Consider the following 18,835-nt stretch of genomic DNA (forward strand, 5'->3'; position numbering starts at 1 on the left):
TAATCTTGGCTATTAAAAGTGTTATATTTATTTTGTGCGCAAGCGAATGTGAGAGAAGTTTCTTATAAAAGGTGTCCCCTTCTGGTTGAAGAGTATCTTACAAAAAGCTAAAACACCAACTACTTGTTCTAAAATATTCAGAAGTCAGGTTTCTCTAATGAAATGAATTAAAGCACTTCTCCTCGAAATTGAGGAACTCTCACTTTTTAAAGAAATCAATCTCGAGGGGTCTGTGTGTGTATGAGTGTGAGTGTGTGTGTGTGTGTGTTAACAAGGTGATCAAAAGGATAAGAAAATGAGCAAACAAAACAAAGCGGCGAGTTCAATGACATTTACATCTTAGCAAAATCAAAGGCCGAAGTCTAAGTAGAAATCTAGATTCATCCGCCTCACAAATATGAAATTTCAACGATGTCGGAAACAGGAATATAGTGTACAATTATCCTTTGCTTTCTGCTCAACCACTGCCATTAGGATGGAAATGAATAACATAAGTGATTTATATGTACAAGGATCTGCAAATATAGAACTCCAAAAAAGATCATGATGAAACAGAAATTGTTTTTACATCTTGTGCTCACAAGTCTACTAAACTTACAGACCTGAAGCATACGTTCTTCAAGCACCAATCAACAAGCAACACGAACAACAATGGACTTTGTTGACAGTATTTAGACACTTCTCTGCAATTTTTCTGTTAGACTTCCCAATACTCTTTTGCTTCACAGCTATACAAACCACTGTAATTGTATCCCGAACCAGAAAAGGGGGGAAATTGTGCAAGAAAAATAAAACTCAAAACTACTTGCCGCCTTGAGAAGAGCAACTTGAGCTACAATTTACCTACAAAACCAAGTCTTAAGAGAAAAACCACATCTTGATGAAGATTGTCAGGCCCATTTGCAGGACAAAAGCAGCAACCAATACAATCGTGAGATCATTTGACTGTATATACATTTTGAGATTTGCAGCAACGAAGCTAGCTGAAGTAGCACCAGCCAGTATTGTGATTGTCCACCTAAGAAACTCGATCGGGATTACCAACAGAAACTGAGACACAGAACAAAAGTATCTTGTCAACAAAGTTACTAGAAAGACGAACTAAACCAATCAAGTTTCCGAAGAGTAGAAGTAATCTCCAATGGATGATCAAAAGATTACATCAAACTGCAATATGCAAACCATACGGTGTCAATTCTGTCCATGCATTGTCATGTTTATGGGCTACAGGTGCCTCACATGTGAAAGATTCGTAACTTCTACATTATTGTTTGATGGAGTAACTTAAGCTACTATGAACATGCTTTAGCTCTATGCTGCTTTAAACACATAGCTAGACTTAAAGAAAACCATAAGCCTCTCAACCATAGAGGTACAAAGAGAAATCCATTACTATTACATCAGACATTCAGGTACTAATGGCATATGTCATAATCTAGACAAAAGATAGAGCAATATTAGAAGTACTTACGGAGCTCAAAGTCAAAACAAAGAGGGAATATCCCCACAAGCACCAGAAGCGTATGAGGCTAGCACTAGAACCCAAGTACTGAAGCAAGAAATAGAACCCCAGTGGCACAAGCAGTGCATAACCATAAACTGAGCCTGCCGCGACGTTCACATAGTTGACATCAAATGACCAAGAACTGCTGCTATCACTTCTTTTATGCATTAGGTAAGTAGCACAATTTCCCAGGGAAGAAATGACAAATATCAAAGTAGCAGACACCCAGACAAGCCCATAACTGAAGGGGATACACAAAAATGAGGGAAAAGATTAATATCAAAGAAGCAGCAGAAAGACTGGGAAAGCTATAAAGAGCACCAAATCCACCGACGTTATCATATCAGACGGATTAGAAACAGATTATACAACGTTACAATTGCTTATGCGCACGATATTATCAGACTGGTTGGCTGACAACTTGAGTCGTTCTATATTGACTCAATACCATTTCAGCTTGATCCTTCACATTATTACATTGTGGTTCTCCAGCACATTACAGCAACTAACATACTCTAATACTCGGAGCTACAAATTTCTAAATCAGAAGAGGGAGGTACAAAGAACTTTACAATTGGAAAAAAAAACTAATAATTGGATAGTAGACACCTGGATTAGACATGAAAAATAAAACACAAATGATTCAATAGAAACATTTAAAACAGAAAAATACAAAATTCGATACTCCAATTCACAGCACCATATGTAATGCATATATGAAAACATAACCAAAAAAATAAAGGGAAGTAAAACTTCCAGCAATTGGAATCCCAGTAAATAGAAGCTTTCATCATAAATAGAAAACCAAGAAGGTTATTGTTATTTATTCCCAAATAAGAGTAATCGAACTATATCTAACTTCTCATGAACTCACTTTCTTGAAATAAAAGGCACTTAACAAATATGCAGTGCAGGGGAAATAATAATATATATTAACACAGTAGTAGAACGATTATAAACTTCCATTCAAGATTGGAACCACAGTTCATGTAGAAAAGTAGAACTCCACCTGTTTCATTTTCTACAATATTACAATTTTGGAGAGCTGAACAATTGTAAATATTACTAGCCTTTTATAAGACACTTTCCAAATATTTTTTATTATGAATATCGTGATTTATAGTACTTCTAAGTAGTTTTTGACTAATTAAACTTAGTTTTAAAAGTTAAAAAGTTCAATCTCTAAATTGGGATATAAAATTAGATGGTTTATCCCTCTGTACTCTAAATGTAGTCATTCTTTTTGGATAGGAGGGATATCATTTTTGAATACACAAGATCTCGTAGAGATCGACGAGGACGTCACTCGCCGTACAGGGATGGGGTGGATGAAATGGAGGCTAGCATCTGGAGTCCTATGTGACAAGAAAGTGCCACCGATACTCAAAGATAAGTTTTATAGAGCGGCGGTTAGACCGGCCATGTTGTATGGGGCAGAGTGTTGGCCGATTAAGAACTCTCATATCCAGAAGATGAAGGTAGCAGAGATGAGGATGTTGAGGTGGATGTGCGGGCACACCAGGATGGATAAGATTAGGAATGAAGATATTCGGGAGAAGGTGGGCGTGGCCCCCGTGGATGACAAGATGCGGGAAGCGAGGCTCAGATAGTTCGGGCACGTGCGGAGAAGAAGCCTTGATGCTCCGATGAGGAGGTGTGAGTGGTTGGCTTTGGTGGGTACGAGAAGAGGTAAAGGGCGGCATAAAAAGTATTGGGGAGAGGTGATCAGGCAGGACATGGAACGACTGCAGATTTCCGAGGACATGGCCATTGGTAGTAAGGTCCGGAGGTCGAGCATTAGGGTTGTAGGCCAGGGGGTAGTCGAGCTTTTTCTACTTCATACTGGGGGTGAGGCTGGTTTGATAGGGTTGTTCTTAGACGGCTAGCGGTTATTGTTGTGTCCACACTATCCTTTTTGTTTTTCATAGCTCCGGGCCTTGATTACTGGTTATTGTTATTGCATACCATCTATTTTATGGTTTTTATGATGTTGTACTATTTCTATGGTTTCTATTAAAGATACTGATATATTGTCTCTTCTTGTTTCATTTCCGTCTTCCTGAGCCGAGGGTCTATCGGAAACATCCTCTGCCCCATCGGAGTAGGGGTAAGGTCTGCATACACACTACCCTTCCCAGACCCCACTTTGTGAGATTTTACTGGGTCGTTGTTGTTGTTGTCGTTACCAGGCTCAGTTTCTTTTTACCATAACCAAAAAAAAAACTAGCAAGCTTTGAACAATAGCCGAGAAAGGCAAGAAATCTCACCGCTCTTTCTCACTGCCACTGAAACTCAGTTTTGAGAGCTTTGTCTCCGGTAGAATTACCCCATCTCCAGTGAATGGCCTCTGAAGCCATTCTATCTCTTATACAGAACATCTTTATATTGCCATCTTCCCAGGCATGTCTCCACTTATCCACTTTTCTTTATATCGGAAGAGCTTCTCATAAAAATTCAAAACGTGTTTTTTGATCTCTTTGAGCCATCTCCTTTGTTATTTCCAGCTTCTCAAATATTATTATTTCTTTAAGCGTTTGCCAATATATGAAAATACTGTGTTTCTCGTCAACCCTGCTTGATCAGTAAACACCTTAACTTTTGCCTCCACGACATCTCTTTTACCCTTGCAACCTCCTCAAACTGCTTAAGTATTTCATTTCTTCCGCACATCATTTTTGCATCCAACATTGATGACCGACTCTGATGGTCTAGTGCTTCCGGCTCAGTTAGCAGATATTTCCTCCTGCCTTCCAATCTGCCACAAACATTTCCATTTCTTGATATCTTGCCTCAACATCTTCAACTTTTTAGCAAGAAGCAAATCAAGTCTCCCCTAATATCATATTATTTCCACCATTCGTCGACCAATTCATCAACTTTTTAGCAAGAAGCAAATCAGGTCTCCCCTAATATCATATTTTTTCACCATTCGTCGACCAATTCTACATAACCAGTAGCATGTAGCCACATGTTTTTGAATTTGAAGTGAGATTTTGACTTACTCCAGTCACCACATTCCAGTAGAATTGGGAAGCGATCCAAAGAAGCTCTTGGAAGTACCCTGAGTTTTATCTTTTTAAAAGCATCATCCAATTCGCTGGAAATTAGAACTCTACCCATTCTTGACTATGCAGAATCATTATCTCCTCTAAACCATGTACATTAACATCTCTGAAGTGACAAATCCATCCCTTCAAGATCTTCAATAATTTTTGAAAATGCTTTCATTGCCGTAGTGACTATATTTCTTTTCTTTCAAAAAGCGCACAACATTAATATCCAAACTATAACCCTAGGCCAATTTCCTAAACCCCTTATAGTTGTCAATTCCCACCATAATCCTTTCCTCCTATTACTATTACATGGACAATATACTCCATGATAGCCCTTCTGAATTCAGAGTTCATATCCTCAAAGAAAATTGTAACAAGTGGCTTCCAAAAATTTTCCTTACAGACCCATAATCGTTGGTCTCGCATTACTAGAATCCCTCCGCTTTCGACCTCCACCAATCTGCCCACCTACTCCCAAATTGTCTAATTAAAGTGGGTGAGGATTTATTTACCTTTGTTTCTTGAAAACAATAGATATCTGTAGCCTATTTTTAGATATGTATCTTCATCAAGTTTAAATTATCCTTGTGGTTAAGCCCTCTAACATTTTAGATCAAAATCTTCAATTTTATTTTCTTTCATCTAGGTTCTTCCTCCTCTATGCTCTTGTCATTTTTGTTACTTTCCGCATAAATTATGCCAAACTCTATAAGTTCCAAAATTTCAGCTCTCTGACCTATATTGTATTGACTTAGTGCTTACTTCTCGAATTTGATTGTAATCATGCTTTTCTCAATTCTGAAAATGAGATCTTGAGCCTCATCCTCAAACTCATTAATACGAACACTCAGCTACTTACATAATTTCAACATATTCCTTTTAACCCACTTTGATGGAGATTGCTTGTTGGCCCTCCCCTGACTTTCACCTTCAATCCAAGGCAGCATTAGTATGTATAAAGGTTAGTCCACCATAGACTAAGACGATAAATCTTCGTAGACCATCGAAATTGGAGCCTTGACCGACATGCCTACCTCTGTATTTGTCATTGGTAGGACCATTTCTTCAAAATAAAGATATAGCAACTAAAAGAAAGCTAAATCGAATCGGAATCCCTTTGTGGGGGTCCCGACCCCTACGAGTTTACTTTTCAAAGCTTACCTTATATTATTAAAGAAAGGGCAGCTTTCTAACTTAAGGGGACCGAGAATCAGTCTTTCGATCCTCCTCGAGCCTACTCTCATCTTTCGAATTAAGCTTCCGATTTAGTTGGTGCAGACGTTGAAGGATCAGCTGACACTAGATAGGAAAGGTTTTCGATCGAAGCTCTAGAACCTGTTCCGAAGTCACTTTAGGATTCGGTTTCCGATCCGGTTGATGTTCCGACATCCCAAACTCGGTCGAATACGTCATTAACCTTTGTGGTGGATCGATGATAGTGCGCCTAGCCAGGAGTGTAGCAACATGAGGTTTCTTACAGATTTAGCTCTCTTAAATTTACTAAAGCAATATTTTCACCTTCACCCTCCTAACACTTTCATTTGCATTCTGCATGTCAGGATTAGAGGGAAACTTTTGAGGCCTTTCGGTGTATTTGTCTCGAAGCTTCGACTTCAACCAAAAGTGGGACTTCTAAAGCTTCGATTTTTGAAGTGTAATATCCGGTCTGAAATAGACATGGGTCTATGGTGCTTTGGTGTGTATTTTATTTTGTTTGTCTTTAGTCCCTTATTATTTTGGCCTACGTTCTTTTGGGTTTAAAAGACCTCTCCCGATTTGGTTTATTCTGCGTCATCAATTTAAAATTCAAATTCCTCCCCTTTCTTGAAAACGTCGTTTTCCCCTTTTCCTTATCGTCCTTTGTCCCCTTATTCTTTCTTTCTTCTTCGTCTTCTTCTCTTTTCACCTTTTCTTAAGCCGAGGGTCTATCGGAAACAGTCTCTCTACCTCGCCAGGTAGGGGTAAGGTCTGCGTACATACTACCCTCCCCAAACTCCATTTGTGGGATTATACTGGGTATGTTGTTGTTCCCCTTTCTTGAAAATGTGTGTGAGTGCCGTGTCATTTTTAGAACTTTCCACCTTAGGACTTTTGCACATTTTGTTTCTAAACAACTCCATATGAGAAATTCTAGCTACCGAATACATGCTTTTTGCTTATTCTTTCTACCCACGTCACAGCTTCCACCAAAACCAGCACCGTGAAGATCAGACGCTAAATAGAAAAATTCATTCTTGAAGGAATAACTCCTCTATGGTCGATACAAATCCTAGCTCATTTCAAGTGTGCTCTACTTTTTGCATCATTATCAATCCTGGGACCACCACATTTTTCACCTACTGCTTTGAAAATGTTATCCGACCAAAGATCTAGAGCGAGGCCTACAAGTCTAATCCACAAATATTGTGGTTCCCCATTCGTACCTTTGACATGTGTTCATGGGAGACCGCCAAACCAGATGCATATCCCCACCCAAAATTCAACAACCTTTCTCCGAACTTAGTTCTTTCAGCTTCCTTTCTTAATGGAAACTCAAACAAAAAGAAATCCTTGCTTATCTCCTTGATATTAACTCATGTCGGTGCCTCCCAATTGGAATCTGTCCATGTTTGTACCTCCGCCAAGCAAGGATGTTTTGTTCGACTTGTGGCAAAGCAACCCTACCAAACAATTGACTGTACTTGTATCATATTGGCTAAATCAGCCCATCCTTTATCCACGTTGATCACTGGAATGCTGACCATAGATTTCCTATTACTATTCATCGATACATTTCTCACTTACCTTTCATAAATGTTACAATTCTGATATATGAAGTATGCATATCCATGTCCCCGGCTTTTCTATCGTTTACAAATTATCCATGTGCATGTTGATGCTACCTTTAGCACCTTAGAAATCCCCATCAAGTTCTTCCTATCCACATGAATCCTATTGGAGTATCACTTATTTCTTTTAATGACCTTGAACCAGTCTGATAGACCATCTCTCGTTTCTCTTACTTCAATAATCTTTTCTCTGGCCATGAAGAAAGCTTTCCTTTCTATCTCTACTGAACTGGATGAAACAGCAAGGAATTCCTAGTCACAAATATGATCACCTTTCTCGTCACTATATACTAGGCTTAAGATACTCGGCGATCATCCCGATAACTAAGAAACCCAAAGCAAATGACTATATAAAGAAACAAGAAATATGTAAGATGTAGTGAAAGGATAAAGGAATAAAGACATATGAAAGAGGAAATGATTAAATCTGAATAAGATCGATCAGAAAAGGTGAGAAGAAGCCAAATACACCTTAAAGTTGGACGGAGGGGAGAAGGGGTTCATTTCTCAAGAGAGAAAAGCATATGTCTCAGTCTATTAAAGGCATGATCTTCAATTGTCAAACTTAAAGTTGATTCTTAGTGTTTGCAAGAAGTAACGATTGAAGAAGATAGTATGGAGTTATTCCACAGTTCTTGGCCTGATGGATGGCATTTTAGTATGTTTAAGGCTAATGGTACAAGGGGCTGCATGATTCTGATATGAGACAAGAGGTATTAGTCTTTCAATGATGTAATAACGGGTAATCGCTGTCTCTGATTCGTTAAAAGAATAATTCAAACAACTTTATTGGATTTTCACTGGACTTTATGGACCAAACACAAGAAAGGAAAGAGTGAACTGTGCTCCGAAGTTGCTGCTGTTAGAGTAGTTTGGTCTACTCTAGACCATGGGTGGTCTATGGAGACTTTAATGAAAAAAGTAACACAGGTGAAAAACAGAGCCAATAAGAGACAACCTTTTTAAAGCATAGAATACCATTTTCAGAGGCGTTATTCCAAGTCTAAGGAAAAAAATCTGAATTTGCTGAGGAAACAAAATTAGTGAAAAACAGAGCCAATAACGAACAACCTTTTTGAGGCATAGAATACCTTTTTCAGGGGCGTTATTCCAAGTCTAAGAAAAAAAATCTGAATTTATTGAGGAAACGGACTTAGTTGAACATCCATGGGCCATAGTGTATCAGTAGTTTCACATGGGCTAGAGGGGCAGCTCGAAAGAAGCTTCGAGGAAAGATAGATTCCTCTTCTCATTTGAGTGAGATTAGAAGTTTAATCTTCTCATCTGAGTGGGATTAAAAGTTTAATCTATATCAGGCAACTGACCTTGCCTAAGACTCTTCAGACCACAATCCTCATTATAAGGAGTGGAAAGAAAAACTTCATAATTCAAATTCGAGAACATATGGTTAGAAGTTAATGGATTTATGGAGTTGTTGAAAAAGTGGTGTGGGTCTTTTGAAAGACATAGATCATATTATAATTTGACCCAATAAATTGAAATATTGAAGATTAGTATGAGAGAATGGAATATTAACACTTCTGGTAGATTGGAAAAGAAGAAATCAGATATTTGTAGATAATGCCGAATCTGGACATATATTGGAAAATAGGGAGTTGACAGATAGTGAAATGGTGCCAAATACAGAGTGAGAGATGGAATTGGAGGAAACTGCCAAATGTGAGGAAATTTCATAGAGGGAAAGTTGAGTGCTTTAGCTGAAGCAAGGAGATAAATCAGAAAATTCTTCCACAAAATGACTAATCTACACAGATTTAATTGAAGATATGGTGGTAGATGATAACCTAGTAGAAGATACAGAGGGTACCAATAAAGTGATTCAGTTATTCATGTCTCTACATAAAGAATAAGGGAATTGGAGGCCTAGTTTTCAACCTGGTAAACTCCAAAAAAATTGTAGAAGAAGACTTCATTCAGTTACATACCCTTTTGAGGAGGAGAAAGTATGTGATAATCAACAAGTATGCAGGAGATAAGGCTCCAGAAAAAGATGTTTTTCTTTTCTTGGGATGAATTCCTGATGGCCAACGTACATTTTGGAACTCCTTTGACAATGGACCTGCCCCTCTACCCTTCTCTACTTAAATATCAGGATTTCGTCCGTGGCAGGTTCGAACCTGTGACGTGCGTCTAACCCACACATCACACGTTACCCTCTTACCACTAGACCATCACAAGCAAATGATTTTCACGGCTTTTTATAAAAAGGGTTGAAGGGTCTTAGTTTATTGCTACGAAAAGACATGCAAATGAGCTGGATTAGGGGTTTCAATATTTGGGAAGGCGTGCAGATACCACAAAAATTTATGTTGATGATAGATTGAATTTTTTTAAAAGAAAGATCACATAACATATTTGAGGGTAATACTATATGTGTTTAAAGCTCTCTCAAGTTTACATATGGCATATGAAAAATGTCATATCTCTCGGTTACGATGTTCAAAGTATTCAAGTGTTAGCTGATCGTTTAGGTGAACTACGGGAAGTTAGCTAACCACTTAGTTGGGACTCCCACGAGATGCTAAATACGAATCGGAAGCAATATGGCAAGGGCTGGTGGAAATTATTGAGTACAAGTTTTCCAGCTGAAACAAAAACAATAGCTTTCTTCTGGGGGGTAAGGGGTGTCTACTAACATTGTGCTCGATGCACATATACAATGACTTTATTTCAAAGCCAGAAAAAGGTGGAGTTGAAGCTAGACAAATTGAGAGGAGATTTTTTGTGGCATGGGAGCAGGGGCTGAACTCCTTTGTAACTTGTGAAAAGGAGTTCATTACTATAAGCAAGAGAGTATGCGGACTTGGAATCAAGAACTTACATGTGCAAAACAAAAGTCCATTATTCAAGTGGTTATGGATATATATCCAAAAGGGCAATTAATTGTTGAAAAGTTGTAGAGGTCAAATTCGGAAGATAAAATTTTTGGTGTACTAATACAGCTTTCACATCTCATGGTTGTGGATTGTGAAAATATACCAGAAGCTAGTGGGAGGATTTCACAAGTATGCTGCATCTCAAGGTAGGTGATAGTAAGAAAATTCTTTTTTGCTGTGATGCTTGGTTGGGACATACCCTTTTGAAAGCGATGTTTCCTAACCTGTTTACGGTTGCACAAAAGAGTTGGCTGAAATTGATCAATATAGAAATCAAGGACGGGAAGCGACATTGTGGAAAGTTGAAACTATTGGGAAGTGGGAAGATTAGTGCAGCTGTTACAATTGCTGGAATGTTTCAAGGAGTGTGAGGTGATACTGATGCATTAAATTAGGAAATGCATAACAGTGATAAGTTCTCATGAGCTCAGCCAATAAATGTTTGAATTTTCCTACTTGCCAGCTAATTATATGGCCACAGAAGATGACATGGAGGACCTGCATACCACCTATGATAGAGTTTGCTTTAGCTGGTCAGCAATATATGATGCTATCTTAACTCAGAATAACCTGCAGAAAACGGGTACAAGTATGTGAAGTAGATTTCACCTGTGTGAAAAGACAGTTGAAAATAAAAATCACCTTCTTTTGCACTTCCCAGTAACTCCACAATTGTGGAATATGTTTCTACGCATTTATGAAGTCAGATGGGTCACGACCATAACTGTCAGAGGACGAACCCTTTGTTGGAAAAGAAGAGGAGAGGAGGAACAAAATAAAACTCTGAGAGACCATCCCCCTTCCATTTGGTGGATCATTTGGAGAAAAAGAAACCAAAGGTGCTTTGAAGGAAAACTGGTTTCTATCCTAGACTTAAGTAAGTGTACATGATTGTTAGCCTCCTGATACAAGCTGGAAGATGTTTATGAGATAGGAAAGAATTAGGCTCTATTAGCTCATTGCACAACCCGAAAACTGTGAATCTTTACTTTTCATATTATAGGTTACGCAGATTTAGTGAAATAAAATTTACTTATTTATCAGATCAAAGAGAAAAAAAGGAAAATCTAGCCAGCTTGAACTAAACTACCAAAAAAACACCTCCTTTTTATGGATATCTCTTTCAGTTTCTTAACAGCAATAACTAGCTGCATGCACCGTGACTAACCACGGCACAAATAAAAAGCATAAAAAGATAACACAAAAATGATGATACAAAATAAGCACTTTTTAGATTGTATTGGTTTGTCAATATCACATCAAAGAAAAGGATCTGATGAAGCCAATAGATGTTCAGCATTTCTCAAACCTAGCTACATTGTCTATGTATTTCCAACTGACAAAACTTGTTGTTCCTCCTACATTCATAATTGATAATGCAGGACTTACAGATCAGGGTTGGCATCAATCTTGCTGAAGAAATCTCCACTGAGAGGATTCAAAGAACTCATCAATCTGTTCATGACAATATCTTCATCTACATTGAAATACTGTGTATAAGATGAGACACTAAATACTCCTTTCCAGGTGTTTGCTGATTGCTGCCCATTCGCCTCTGCATGAGGTAGGTGGTTACAATTCAAGATAGTGGTAGCTGCATTGTGTATTACTTCTAGAATGACATGAATTGGTTGGGAATAGAAGGATGTGAATCTTAACAAAATTACGTTCCATGTATATCAATCAAAAACGAAGTTCTCCAAGCTTATCTGGAGCAGTCATCAGGATAAAAGGTAGATTTACCAAGTGAAGGCCAGTGAACACCAATTGGGAGGAAAAAATCGAAGAGAGACAATCAAATAAATAGAAGAGGAGGAAGACAAATGCAGAATGAAGGAGAAAAATCAATTGGAGATTATTCTACTACCAAATAGAGGTGCTTTAGACGCTACACTGCCCTTCCTTAAATAGTTGCCCATAGTATAGTTCTATCCTAAAGCATGACTACCACACATAAAATATAAGCTTGGTGTTGTACATAGAAGAGCACCATGATCAGAGACCCTTTTTTGTTTATTAGTAGATTAGAGACTATTATTGCAATGATACCATCTTCTTAGATCACCTTCATCATAGTCCCTCAATCCTACTTAATGTGCACTTTCTTTAGCAAAGGATCATAAAATGCATCACATTCTTTAGAAAGAAATACTAATATAAACATTCCAATACCTCAACAATAACGTGAACAAAAAGGAATTGAACTTCAAACTAAAGAAAGGAAATGCTCTCTTATCATAAAATTTGTATATATATTTCACTTACCAACTAATGTACTCATCCAAACCTACTATTATGAGATGCAAATCATATTAGTTTCTCAATACCTTTTTTATCAACAACTAATTTCTCAATACTCAATATCAACCGTGCCACTATGCATGGAAAGGGGGTAAATCTATAAATAACAGGCATACCACTAGTTCCTCCGAGAGTTTGATAACCGTTCCCTGTACTGGCACCATTATTTGGAGGAAATATTTGCAAATTTGCTGCAGGAGCTGCATATATATTAGATTAGCAAAAGTTGGCTCTCTGATAGAACAGTAGAAAATATTAAGGGTCCTATTAAAAGGACGGATTTGACCGTATTCTTTCAAATTCATAAGCTTAAATCCTTTGCAGTTGTTTGGATATTACCTACGAAAATATGGATTTGACAATTTTAAATCAACTTAAATCACATTATGTCAGCCTCTACTTTGGTTCCTTTCATATGACACTCGAAAGCATGACATATGGATCTATAAGCCTAGATCTCTCCATGCAACAAATAGTGAAGTACCTTGAGGGTTAGTGGTGCTCTTTTCTTCAATGACAACAGCCTGCACAATGCAAGCAATCTATTCAGCTAAAACTCCAACATCTAAGCAGCTGCAAACTAACTACACGTGGACAATGATTACATTTTACCTTTTTAAGCTGATTTGAACTAAGTCTGTATCTCATGGATGATATTTTAATCCAGGGATTGCATAAACAAAAATAATGTTTCTACATAGTTGAACCAGTAGGAACTCAAACCTTAGTCAAGGAATTTAAGGATTTGAAACGCCACTAGAGAAGGGAGTCAAATCCCTCCCGTATTTAGATGTAAATCAAATCCCAACTATCGTATCTCTATAACTAGAAAATTCATGTGTTGGAATTCATTTTCATCCAATCAGATGTAAATGTTGAAGCTGCTTTTTAAATCATAAAGCTAAGGATTGCAAATATACCAAACAAAAATAAACTTATCGGCTAAAGCATGCACAAACTAAATGACATTTTGTTACAACTAAATTTAACAAATTGACTTGCTAGTTACAAAGAAAAGAGCTAGAAAAGTTCTAGTTTTGCTTTTTTTCTCCTTGGTTTTGCACTTCTTCATAATAGCTAATAGAGCAAAAACGGATCAAGCCTATAACAAGCAAGACCTAAAATCACAATATGCTAAAAAAAGCAATGTCTCCATTAGAGCAATCGATACATAAAGTAAGAAAAAATTAAGCGCAAAAGAGTCATGAGTGAAGATTACGAACCGGGACAGAGCCGATCAAATGGCTGGTAGGAAGATTGGAGTAAGACTCGTCCATTGTAGGTAAAATGTGAAATGCGAGGGAGATCTTGCAGTAGATAATTTGAAATGCTAAGCTCTCAGAAACTCATTGATACCAAAATTGATAGCGGATTTAATTAATGAGTTCTCTGAGAATCGAATCGTTTTTCCGAGACGAGCCCTAATGAATTGTTTAATCTCGAAGCTTTCTTATGAAAAATGGAGGATATAACCGGCACGGGTTAACTTCGATTGGAGCCAACGCGTGTCAACGAACTTTTACGTATCGCGCCATGGACGTGGGTAATGGGTTGGAAAATTGAAGCTGTTTATGACCCGGAGGCCCATCATATTCTTCAAACTGGAATATGAGTACGGTGGTAAAGTGGATCTTTAAAAACCAATTAGATCATCGAATCGAACCGTGCCGTGCCGAATCGATTATGAGGTTTATTTTAATAAAATTATAAATTTTTATATAAACTTATAATCGTACCGTATAATAGGGTTAGATTTTAATATTATAAAAATAAACCCAAAAAAAATGAAGCGTACCGTATATATGAAAAATATATTTTATATACTAAGTTTAAAACTAACAAAGAAATTCTTTTTCTTGGGTCTTAGGGTTATGGAAATGGCTACAAGTGATCAAATAATTAATATCCAAGGTCCCAACTTTCAACCATATTCTACTATTCATATCGAAACTAAATTAGTTCTAACATCTTGAGTAGCAAGCCACTAGGTATTCCGGCGATCTTCAGTAGCAAGCCACAAGGTATTGGATATCTTTCCTCTCGTATAATATAGATTTTTCTTGTTGGATACTAATCTTTTAATAAGCTCTATTCTTGAGTCCCAGCTCCATTAGTATCTTTCCACTCGTATGATTTATATTTCTCTTGTATTTGCTTAATTTGTTTTATGCTACCATAGAATAGTGGGATGAATCTCTATTCTGGACATCTTTCATGTTCCTTTGATCATCATTTTTAAAATAGTAAAAATGTCTAGAGAGTTTTGCCAAAATCCTATGCAAGTCCACATTATCGTATTCTAACTTTAATTAGTGACTCTTGCATGACATTTTTAAAAACATACCGAAAAATTCACTGAACTGTACCAATACCGAAGAGGAACCGAGATGATTGGGATGTTTTCGAAAAGTTATGAGCCAAATTCTCATGAAAAATGATAGTGTATAGCTGCTCTCAAAATAATAGCCGGAAAATATAAAAATATGGAATGTATATATATATATATATATATAAAAATAAATAAATAAATATATATATATATATATATATATATATATATATATATATATATATATATATTTATTTATTTATTTATGTTATATACAAAAAATATACAAATTTTATATATTTTGTATATAAATAGTTTTGGTCACGGGCTAAAAGTGAACTTTGCCCAACTTCCTACCTAGTGGGTCTCACTACTTGGATCTGTTTTGTTTGCTAATGTTTTTGGGAAATTCAGGTTGTTTTGTTTTGTTCCCTACCTTTTTAGAACATTGCATCCAGCATCATTTTCATAACAACATATATCAACTTATTAAAACCATTATATATTTAAAACTATGAATTTATATATATTATCTATTATGATTTTAGTATATTTTTATATATAAATTTATTATAGCGAAAGTATTGAGTATCTGCAATTTGCATCCACCTCACCATGCCACCACCCTATCTTCTCCACTTCTCTTCGCAAAACCCTAATTCCTTATTTCATTTCTCCTCTATTGGTAGCCATTCAAATGTTGCTAGGCAAGTAGAGGTGAACTTCGTTTCTCTATGAAGATGTTGCTGACCAAACCGAATTAGTGAATTTAACAAAAAATTCTGAGAACTAGTAACTGATGAATGAAAATAAAATAGAGTTGAAGTGGAGTCTTTCTTCAATCCTATTGATTAATTTTTCAGATCAAAGTAGAACTTGACCTAAAAAATGTATCCATTTTAAAGAATTAATTACTAAAATAATATACTTTTTCGAATATTATATTTGGTATGATTTTAATCATACTAGCTACCGCCTTTTAAAGGATATTTACATCCGCTACCCAAGATCGCGACCCCAAGATTTAATTTCTCTTTCCACTTTGAAAAGTCAAATCTATTTCCCATCACTCACCTTTTTCATCTTTCAACCTAGCTATCAATCCTCAAACACCACAACCCCATCTCCCTTTTCTCTCTTTCAAAAATTGTAATTTTCTTAGTCTTATTTTATTTTGGCCTCTACAAACAGCAATTCAGCCTTTGCTAGACAAGCTAAGGCCACTGAGCAAAAGGAGTTGGTGAATTTAATTTTAAAAAATGAGAGAACTAGTGATCTATGAATGAGAAGAAAGAAGAGATTGTTATAGCCCATACTATATGTTGCACCCTATTTTGCACTAGTCAAGACAAGATTCAACTTGTGATTTCTCTGTTGTTGATGAAAGAGAGTCGCCACCTAATATTTAAAGGTATACTAAGGTACCTATTTAATTGCTAAAGGTTATATTTTTTATTGGTCTACTAACCGGTGAGATCATTGGTAAGGGTTCTTGTTCTTCTAAGGGGAAGGTGTTAGGCACCCCTTAAAATCTACCTGAGGTAGCTACATAGGACTTAGACTAGATTTAAAATTAATTATTTGTACTATGCCTTAACTAGTGTTCTAAGGGTATAGCTTACCATATATTAGGACATAATATCTATAAGGGGAGAGTATGGTTTAAAGAATATGGCTTTAAAGAAAAGCCTTTAGGAAATTAGTGTTAGTATATATAAGCTTTGAAAAAAAAAAAATGAAAGATGGAAACGTTTGTATACATGTGAAATGGAAGCCAATTTAAAGCATTTTGTTTCCTATATCATGGAGGTTCATGTCATCCTAATGTGGTAAAAGTGTTATGAAAATGACCCTAAGATATACCTTGATTTTGAAGTAGAAAACTACTTGAAAGCCTTTGTTTTAGGGCAGCAACACCTTAATCCTTCGAAATAGTTGATTCTTTTTTTGGTAAGTTCAAATCGCGACAATTCTATTTTTCTCTTTGAAAAGAGGGCTGCCACCTTTGTTACGCTTTGGACTTCAAAAATCTTTAAGGAGAAGGTTAGCAAGGCATAATGAACTTATGACAAGCTCGTGATTAGTAGTTATAGAATTAATGGCTAACTAAGGCTTCTTTTTAATCCTAAGTTCTTTAAGGCTTGCCTAAGTTATTTTATGAATTAAAAGATAAGGATAAACATTCAATCCAATATATACTTTTCATATACACAATGAGATATAACAACAAGAAAAAAAAAACAGCAATGAGCAATGACATAGTGCGACTGAAGAATGACGAAATAGTAAGTAAAGAGGTGAAGGGAAAGAAGTGACTCTGGGAGCTTTGGGCCTCAAAAGGCAGGCCCAGCAGTAACAATGATGAGCGACGGTAGACCCTTGGATCATAGTAGAGCTGGACTTGGGCCTGAGTTCCTAAAGAATTCAATAGGCCAACTCATTGTATATGCCCAAAAAATAAAAGAGAAGGTCATTAGAATAACATTATTGTACACATATCCATATGTAAAATTCGCAAACAAAGACTAAAAGAAATCACTGGCAGTGTTTAGATGCTAAGGGAATTATACTAAGCAAACATTAAAAGAAAAGGTTACTAACAGTACCTAAATGCTAAGGGAATCATACTAATATGGAGGTTGTGTATAATGAATGATCCATATTGAATGTCTTTCGTTGCCATTAAATACCAAACCCAAAGAGAGTAATAAGTTTCAATGAATTAAAGGCTAAGGAGAGAGTTTTACTCAAGACCGATGCCCCCTTTGAATCCAGACACTTCAAAATTCTCAAGAGTCTCAAGGCCCAGGGCAATGCTTGTGCCGGGGAGAGCAGCCCAACCTATAGTTAAACTCTACTCCCAAATACCTTTAACCACTAACGACTAACTCTTCCCTATAGATTTGAATGCCAATGAGTCCTTTTTAATGCAAACCATCCACTATAACATTTCCTACTAGAGAAGCCTACTTTCCTTAGCATAATAACACATAAATAGACACATAGAAATAATCCCTATATTTCAGCATTAAGTGAGTGAAGCACATATTTGAACATGTTTAGAAAACCAGACTTCTAGGCATATATGACAAAAGGTACACTTATGCTATTATTGCTAAAATCATACAACAAGAACCATACATCTCACATATAAATAATGCACATAGTTTGGAATTGTAACAACTTTAGGATACAAATACTAACGCCTTAACATTGGTCATAGATGAGCATATACCTAAGTTAATGACATCACTCAAATCCATTGAGATCCTTAATACAGATTCAAACAATGATACAAACAGGTTATTGCACTCAACCAATAACAGTAGAAGGTTTCCCTTACACCAGATTCAATCTAAAATAATAAAGGAAAGAAAAGACTGAGTATAAGTTCAAAACAGTGTTCAAAATGTAAAGTCATGAAGGATAAACAAAAGTTCATACCAAACTCCTACACATACAAAGATTTCAATCAAGACTATGACCTCACAAGACAAGATGAGTCCTAAACATTGAAGAAATAGGTTGTCAGTATCATTAAAGGTTAAGGATAAGGGAGACATCACACTTAACATACTCAAATCAGCTACACAAGCTTGGTTGAATAGATAAACATGATGGATTCATATTAAGATTACATAAATAATCAACAGGACACAACTATAGTCTGACTCACAGGAGATAGACTGATCATGAAAAAATACTACTAATATTCAAAGGAAAATCCATCCTAGTAGGACTGTTTACAAGCTAACAGTTAGACATGGATGTAAAGCATTCATAATGAGGATTCAAAGGACACTTAAGGACTAATAAATATTTATAAAAGCATTTTGAACACTCAGGTTTTCATAAGCCTTAACCTAGTGGGGCGGGGTTATCCTATGTATTTCGTATATGCCCTAGCTAAAGTCATCTAACAA

The 18,835-nt window shown here is 36.4% G+C and overlaps 1 protein-coding gene across 3 annotated transcripts; it reads right to left on the reverse strand.

The window, feature by feature from the left end:
- Window positions 1-524: 524 nt before the first annotated feature.
- On the reverse strand, window positions 525-14,073 carry LOC104107244 (uncharacterized). Of its 3 annotated transcripts, none has more exons than XM_009615985.3 (6): window positions 13,807-14,073; window positions 13,068-13,107; window positions 12,700-12,774; window positions 11,672-11,837; window positions 1,472-1,745; window positions 525-1,050 (listed from the first exon to the last, which is right to left on the reverse strand). In XM_009615985.3, exons 1-6 carry the CDS (start codon window positions 13,858-13,860, stop codon window positions 859-861), a joined length of 801 nt encoding a protein of 266 aa, XP_009614280.1. In that variant the 5' UTR covers window positions 13,861-14,073; the 3' UTR covers window positions 525-858. The 3 variants fall into 3 exon arrangements, with proteins under 3 accessions (XP_009614280.1, XP_009614279.1, XP_070053077.1); XM_009615984.4 differs by having other exon boundaries at window positions 12,700-12,783; XM_070196976.1 differs by lacking the exon at window positions 12,700-12,774 and having other exon boundaries at window positions 13,807-13,997.
- Between the last annotated feature and the right edge of the window lie 4,762 nt (window positions 14,074-18,835).

This window comes from Nicotiana tomentosiformis, chromosome 3 (genome assembly GCF_000390325.3).
Source record: "Nicotiana tomentosiformis chromosome 3, ASM39032v3, whole genome shotgun sequence".
In the NCBI taxonomy this organism is placed as follows: domain Eukaryota; kingdom Viridiplantae; phylum Streptophyta; class Magnoliopsida; order Solanales; family Solanaceae; genus Nicotiana; species Nicotiana tomentosiformis.